This window comes from Brassica oleracea, chromosome C4 (assembly GCF_000695525.1).
Source record: "Brassica oleracea var. oleracea cultivar TO1000 chromosome C4, BOL, whole genome shotgun sequence".
Classification (NCBI taxonomy): Eukaryota; Viridiplantae; Streptophyta; class Magnoliopsida; order Brassicales; family Brassicaceae; genus Brassica; species Brassica oleracea.
The window spans coordinates 48375733-48384062 of NC_027751.1; the positions used below are offsets into that span (position 1 = coordinate 48375733).

At 38.9% G+C, this 8330-nt stretch overlaps 1 protein-coding gene across 2 annotated transcripts; it reads right to left on the minus strand.

Annotated features, from left to right (window-relative positions):
• Positions 1–204: 204 nt before the first annotated feature.
• On the minus strand, positions 205–4767 carry LOC106342776 (homeobox-leucine zipper protein ATHB-14). 2 transcript variants are annotated; one of them, XM_013781810.1, is made up of 15 exons: positions 4227–4767; positions 3604–3763; positions 3405–3523; positions 3194–3284; positions 2822–3112; positions 2600–2755; positions 2445–2519; positions 2272–2378; positions 2011–2188; positions 1745–1933; positions 1450–1671; positions 1067–1380; positions 870–984; positions 641–790; positions 205–553 (listed from the first exon to the last, which is right to left on the minus strand). In XM_013781810.1, the coding sequence occupies exons 1-15, from the start codon at positions 4439–4441 to the stop codon at positions 407–409; spliced, it is 2529 nt and encodes an 842-aa protein (XP_013637264.1). In that variant the 5' UTR covers positions 4442–4767; the 3' UTR covers positions 205–406. The 2 variants fall into 2 exon arrangements, with proteins under 2 accessions (XP_013637264.1, XP_013637263.1); XM_013781809.1 differs by having other exon boundaries at positions 2819–3112.
• Between the last annotated feature and the right edge of the window lie 3563 nt (positions 4768–8330).

Genomic DNA, 8330 nt, shown 5'->3' on the forward strand with positions numbered 1-8330 from the left:
GTTATTCTCCAAAATTAAAGGAACCAAATATATACACATTAAATTAGAATTTCTTGTTGTATTACATATCTAGGGAATTTCAGCTCTTTTTCTTTATGAATTATGCTTTGCTTCATGCAGCTTAAGAGTGATGACTTAATAAAAAGCTGACAAAAGAAAAGTACAAATTGAAAATTCTGCGAAATCAAATTAGCACAACAAAAAGACTTAAATAACATTTTCATGATAATATTCTGCCATAACATAGGAACAAGTACAATCCATAAAGGATCATATATTAGTCATATTACATACTAGTCCTTAAATTTCAAAATACTTGAGCATAGAAGCCCTAACATTAATATCTTACATAAATAAACCCTCCTCCCACTGAAATGGAGTGTGCTCGTCTTCTTCTGGCTCTCCTTCAAACGAAGGACCAATTAACGAACATAAACGCTAAACAGTGATTTGATTCGTCGTCTTCAAGAACTTTCCACACTGTTGCCTGCTCGTAAGACACCAATCTCCACATGCTTGACGCACATACACCCGCAGGAAGATGAGCATAGCCCTTTACAAAACAATCAAGATTCCAAGTCAGACAATGAATGGCTTTCCAGGAAAATAGTAAACACTTTACAAGGACAAGGAAACAAACCTGTTGCATGATCTTGGGGAACTCGGAGCAGAGAGCTTTACGACCAGGCTCGTCTAAGGTATTGTCTAACGTTATGTCCTGAAGGGCTAGGAGAGTAGTTTCCAGCATGTCTAAACCGGTTTGGTTTGCAAATGTGAAAACCGGTGAAGCCTGCAAAAACCAAGAGTTATTCTCACACTTATCTCAACAAATTTCAAGAACATGAATGCAAACAAACCCCTTCACTTACGTTTGTTTTCATGGAGCAGCACAAGATTGCATCGGTATGGCTCCAGAGTTGATGCAGCAAAGTGTCACCACTGGTTTGAGAATCAGATCCAAAGAGATCCACACCAGTGTGAACTCTACAAACAGCAATTATGAATATAGTTTCAGTTTCAGACTAAATAAACACTCAGATTAGAATATGTAACATTTGATTAGTACCTGTAACTCCTAGAGATCCAGCGGACAAGAGTGAGAGCTTCAGGGGAAGTGGGAGCAGATATTGGACAGATGCTAGAACCAGGACGAGGAGCAATAGCTAGAGCAACCCTCTGAATCGATCCAACTATGTTTCTCACGTACTGACGTGCCATCGAAGCAACATTGTCTCTTGTGTGGTTATCAAACGTGAACTGGAACGCTATGGTTAGTACCGACCTAAAGTTACAACCGTTTGGGTCTGCTTCACCTCCTTGCCGTGTTGATCCTTCTAAAGCCGATGCTAAATCCAACGTACGGTTCACAGATGCACCGTTCTATATCACAGTGAAAGATTAGAACATATATGTGACTTAGTATCTTTAAATGAGGTTTTGATGTATTACCGGGGTTGATTTTGGTTCAAGAGGTATGACACGGAAGCCAGAAGGAAGCAAAGGTGCATCATCAGCGAAGGATTCGTCGATAGGAGCAAAGACAAGCTGTGCACAGCCTCCAACCACGTCTTCATCAACACCGCTACAAAGCTGTAATAAGTACATATCCCTAGCTAAGCCCATGTCTTCAGGTGAGTAAGCATGACCTTCGAGTCTAACCACCTCAAGAAACTGAAACAAGCGAAAGGTTTCAGGACTATGAAAAAAGGTATTAAGAGAGAAGAAGCTGTTTGTCATTTCAAACCTCTTCATGTTCAACTGTCTGAGCGAGGGGGAGAATGACTTGGTTACTAGGGAAGCCACCAGCTCTAGCGCAAGGAACAGCGAAGGGACTCGCTCTGAGGGATGCTGCAGCATAAGCGTCCACGCCATAGTCAGCCCACTCAGAGCGGTGTTCTCTTAGGAAACGAACCAGCACAGCGGGTGGAACGTTCTAGACACAAGAAAGTGAGTTAACAAAAGACCGAAACATAAAAAAAAAAATACCTGTTTCCCTTATCCAATATGTACCTGTAAGAGCATAGATGCCTTGGCACAAAGCACACCACTACCAAAGCTAGGGAGGAAAGAGTTCCCACCAAACTTTCCAGGGGACAAGTTTATCATAAGTGTTATATCCTCTGCACCGTCACTACCCATTGGCGACCATCCATCATCCACAAAGCCATTAACAGCATCATTGAACCCCCTGAAGTTCATTCATTTGAACAATTAGTGACAGAAGAATCAAGACTCGGCAGTGAAGCTATTTTGAATAAAGGTGATGCATACCGAGAGAGTCTTTGACTGAAGGTTCTTAAAACCGCAGGTTGGCGCCCTCCACCGTACTGAACTTCTCCACTTGTCTCTTGTGCAATTTGTCTTACATGTCTCAGCGCCTGTAATAAGAAACCAATCATAAGAATCACAGCATTGCACCAAGTTGTTGGGGGTAATGTACTTACAGCAACGGTCATTTTCTGAGCAAGAATCTTAGATGATTCATAGAGAGGCCTCATGACTTCAGGGACACTTAAGGCCTAGTGAAACCAAAAAAAAAGTCAGGAGCATATACTATTGATGTGTGTTTGAATCAATTTGACTTGTTAATTATGCTTACATCCAAATCAACATGGTCAACAATGTGGAGAATGGAACCGCCACCATCACAAGGACGGATGAGGAACCCGCTTGGTCTCATCTCAGCTCTCACAAAGTTTGAAGAAGGCGGCCCAGTGGGTCCACCAGTTGCAGCACTAAGCGACCTCTCACAAACCTGAAGACAATGAGGTTCAATATAGAAACCACAAAACATAAAAGCAGATCCAAGAACTCTCACCACATAGCTTCCATCTTCTAAACAAGTGGTGTATCTCAGCGTCCAGAAGTCACGAGCTGCTGCTAACGTTGTTGGAGCATACATCTGAGTGTATATAAGCTCTATAGTCCCACCGTTTCCAGCGGGGATCACGCTAAGAGTGTCCACGCTTCGACAGTCACGGAGCCAAGATGGACGATCTTTGACGATTTCAGCAACCTTCATGGGCTCTAAGCTCACGAGGCCGCAGGCACGTGCTGCGATTCCACTGCAGTTGCGGGAAATAGCGACGATGCCAATAGAATCCGGACCAGGCTACACCAATTTAAAGAAGTCTCATCAGTACAGATCTAAATTTATCTTTCAGACATGCAACTTGAAGAGTTGTTTTATTACCTTCATCCCAATCATCTGAACCCAGTCAACAGCAGTTCCTGTAGCCTTGGAAAGGAACTCTGCTAGAGCCTCCTCTGCTATTGAATGGAGACTATAACCAAAAAAACCATTTAAGGTTGTCACAAAGTGTCCAACAAGCTTAAATATATGTATATATATATATATATATATATATATATATATATATATGCAGAAGAGAAGAGAAGCTTACCCAGCTGGGTTGTTAGCATCTCGTTGGAGATGCTGAGGATTTGGGTTTTGCTGTTGATGTTGCTGACCACTTGCTACGACCACAGACTCACAGCTGTTGTCTGTGGTCGTCCCTGAAGCCTACACTCCAAAGAAACGTAACAAAACTTAAGCAAAAATATAATAGAATGACATAAAAGAGACTAAGATGAAGTGTTTACAGTGTGGATTTGGTGTTTCATGTGGCCATTCTCATAGACCAAGTGAGAAACTTGCTTCTGCAGACGATCATTCTCTTCCATCAGCAGTTTATTCATTGCATTGAGCTTTCTGTTCACTGTTTGGAGACGAGCAGCTTCTTTCCTCTGCTTCTCTCGACATCTAACAAAGCAAACCAAAAGGATGCTTTAATAACTCAGCTATGCCTAAGACAAACGTTACATGTATGATGTGAATAAATGGCAGTAGATGAACAGTGACAACATATATATGGTAAAGATAATGTTTTTTTTTTCCGAATTCATATCTTTATAAATGTTAACAAACGCATTCAAAGACATTTTTATTAGATGTCATTTTCTTGCATTTAAAGTTTCCACTGTATCAAAGCTTAAACCAAAACAAACTTTCCTGCTCTGAGGGGATCTATACATGACATGGATCTACATTAAAATTTCAAAACATGATGACCACTGAGATCTAAAAAAAAAAGAACAGAATCATAATTGTCAGATCAGAACAGCATGGAAAACTTTATAAACATTTTTTTTGTCTTTATGAACTTAATTACAAACATAAAAGACAATATACAGGAAAAATAAATGATTTGTAGTAACTTTCTCACCTGCGGTTTTGAAACCAAACTTTGATCTGTTTAGGCTCGATGTTGGAGAGAATGGGACATTCTCGTATGAGTTGCTGTCTTCTGAGAGAGCTAGGCTTAGGGCACTCAGTGTAAACTCTCTCAAGAGCTTCCACTTGCTCAGGCGTGTACCTAACATACTTGCCTGAGTCCAACCCTTTGTCCGGGGACTCTCTGTGCATCGTGTGGACCATCATAGCTCAAAAGAGTAAATAAAAGTCGATTTTTTTAAGGAATATAAAGAAAGACCCAGATGGAGTTTCAAGCTAAAGAATGAAACTTTCGAGCTAGTGTCTGGGTTCTTTTCAAGGGTAGGCTCTCTGTGTGGAGAGAGAGCCTCCTCCACTAACGTTCATGAGATAATGGTGGGAAGAAAAAAGAGTTTGGGAAAGAAAAGAAAAGAAATGTTTTTTTTTTTTGGTTTTGTTTATTAATGCTTTCAGTTACTATTGGTGAAGAGAGAAAACGCTGGAGAGCAATGGCGAGAGGAAGGAGAAGAAGATAAGAGGAGCAAGAAAGGGGAAGCAAAGTAAGGGTCTTTATCACAGGCGCCAATCTCGAGATCCTTTTAAGACATGTACAAAAACATTTACTGTAAAAGAAATTACTTTTCTTTTTAACAAAGGGAGGTTGAATTTGATAATAGCTTTAACTTTTAGGGCATATAGCTAAAACTGAAGTAACATATATGTCCTGCAGAATATAATATTTTTGGTATTAATTTAAGGGTTTGTTTTAGATATCTTGTTGTTAAAGGACAAAATTGTTTTTTCTTTAACTTGAAATCGAAATATATATTTTTGAACAGAAGTACAAATGGTATTGTTATATATGCACAAAATCACTAATCTTGTTTTGTATTGATTAAAAAATTATTAGCGATTAGTTAAAATGGAGGTGCAGCATGATAAAAGGGAAAAGACTATAAAGGAGAAAAAGCCAACACACGCAAAACAGTATCTGCCAAAACCCATCTGTGTTTTTACTCTACCTAGAACAGTAATGATAAAAATATATCAAAATAAAAAAACAGCTAACTAAATAAGGAGGCAGAGAGACATGCCAATCTTTGTTTTTTCGTTACTTTCCAATTTAATTTTTTTATTTATTCAAGAAAAAAAAAACAAAATGGTTGAACAAAAAAGGATGTCTTTATCTCTGTGAGAAGGACATAGCATAAGCTTGTTTCTCTCTCCTATTTTTTCAACAATGATCATCATGATGATGGTGATATATGTGCATGTACAATGATATCATCATGATAATGTACATGATGATGTAATTGATGTTTGATGATATTGCATGAGGAAAATTGTGTGGATTGTCATTGCTCGCGTGAGAAGCGTGAAGGGCCTCTACTCCTTTTAAACATTAACAGTTATGAATTTATTTATTTTTAACTTAAGAGTTATGAATTCTAGCAAAATATTTTTATGAATAGAAAAACAAACAGAAGGATCGTCATTTTTTGGCTATTAAATAATTTGATAAGGCTTTTAATGTTAAATATATATATATATATATTCAGTCAGTTTTAAGTTGTATCATGTATGGTACGGATCCGATTTAACTTTGATCGTTCAAGTTGTCAAGGATTGAAAGGGAGTCGACATGTGTGGCATTGTTAAGTACAATCTGTGTTTGGTTGGGTAAAATAACGATTTGTATAGAATCAATATGTCCGGACAAAGGGATAGCTTCTTGATATATACTGTGAGACAAGATCAAAGAATACGTCAGTTGCAAAAAAAAAAAAAAAAAAAAAAAAAAAAGAATACGTATTTCATACAGAATTATACGTACTTTTTTTTTTCCGTCAATATTTCATTAAAATAGAAGATGGACCAAGCCCAAGAAATTACAAGATAAAAGGTCCACGGCCCAATTATCAAAACCTGCCAAACCCTAGACAAACCCAACCCCGACAGGCTCACAAACCCAAAAACCCGGGTCGGCTTAACCCAAACACGACTCGACTCATCCCGGCTGTTACCGTCGAATGGCTCTCCTCCGTCGCGCTTGTCACGGAGAGCGTCATCGGACTAACCGAGAGCTCATCCCAATCATGGGGCATATCAAACCCGAGACTCAAGAACTATGCTTTCCTTCTCTCGTCGTCGTCGCCATCGATGGAGAGCTTCATCGTCTACCGATCGCTCATCCCTTCAAATCCGAACAACCACCCTAACGACAAGAACCACACCGCAAATTCCACCCAATCCATACTAGTAAAGACAAAGAAAAAAAACCCCAAAAGAGAACGGGGACCTAAACCGACAGCGTAGAGCTATGTGAGCCCCTACCCTCCGGAGCCAAAACCGACGAAGACGGAGCAGAGAAAGCCTCCCCTTCCCGGGAACTAGAACCGGCGGCAGCGAAGCTGAAGAAGCCTCCACTTCCTGGAAAACAAACCGGCGTCGACGGATCTGTGATAGCCTCCATCTCCAGAATCACCACTGACACATGCAAGCCTCTCTTCTCACGCCGTGAGCCTCCACGCGACCGCGTCTTCCCTCCACGCGAGAAAACCACCGTTGGAGGATGGTTCCAATCCAGAGCTCAGACAGAGCGATCGGTGAAAGGCTACGAAGAAGAGGCCAAAAGAAACCTCTTTGAAAAGGAATAAATGTTTCCGGCGACGGCACGGACGCTCACGCGCCGGCCGTACGCCGGAGAGAAAACTCAGATCTCCTTTCTCTCTCAAGAAAGTTTATAAAGCTGCTAAATTAAATGACATGTGAGGTCTCATCATGAGTCCAACTTTGTGCATGCGCTTCGATTTTCTACATGGCAGATATACCCACGTAGCCACCTATACGCCTTTTTCTTCTGTTCAGGAGTGGTTTGCGTTTTGTTATTTTAAAATACAGCTACTAATACCTTTTCTCTGTTGAATACACCCAAATATATATTCTTTTCAAGTTCTATTCTTTTCACAAAAAACCACTTAACATTATTGACTACGAGGTTTCTTCTCGCGCCACTCAACACGTTTTTCTTTTGAGTTTACTTCGCATCATGAGGCATTAGGTTATAGTACATCATATTTGTATATATGAACTACGGTAAAAAGAAGTTTTTGGGCTAAACCTAGTATTCGGTTTTTGTTGTTCAATATCCACGTCTAATAAAGAAATGAAAAAAAATGAGAGAATAAAATGAGATTTGACTTAAAAAAAGGGTTTGGACTTGTTTAAGAGAATTTCACTTAACCTAACTGTTGAATGGTATACGTAACACCTAAATTTTGCTACAAACATAACAACGGATTTAACATACATCTTGATCTCGTAATTGTCCTACGAAAAAGGTGAAAATACGTCACATTCAATCCTTTTATCAGTTTATATGTTACCAAACTTAACTACTGCTGTTATATAAAGTATTTATAGATTTACATACCTAATACAAATATACAATTGCACATTGCACATGTAATTAAAATTAAAAAAAAAGTCTATATATAAGGATATACCGTATAACAAGTATGTTTGTTTTACAATACACATAAGAGCAAATTAAAGAGTAACACAGAAGAAAAAAGAGTTGGTCATAGTTTGATCTCAGATGTAGTATTTTTGTAATTCGATCATATGTATCAGCCTGGTTTTCCTGAAAATGGACTTACATAAATGAGTTAAGAGTTTTCATAACCTGATTAAAAACAATATATGTTAAGTGATTATATATATTATATATCAGCTTATTTGTTTACTGAAAGTGCATGGGCTCATATGTAGTCTACTAGGATTTGAGATAGTTGTAAAAAAAAAAGGACTCATAGAATTTTATCATGGGGGGATATTCTCAACACATGATAAATCCAGCAGAATGCATTCATATAAACGACCACAGTCTGTAGCTTAAATATATTGGCCTAATAATTAAGGAGTCGGCATTTGCATTTTGCATTTTGACTGTTCTCTGTTCCCTCGGCTTGAATCCTGGAAGGGATATAGGATAGGACCCATAACACATTATGCATTATGCAGTGCTCTTTCCTAAAAGGCTTTGGATGCTTTCATAATAAGGAAATAAAAAGAATAGTTAGAGTGCGTAGTTTGGTTGCTGGAGAAAAAAAGAATG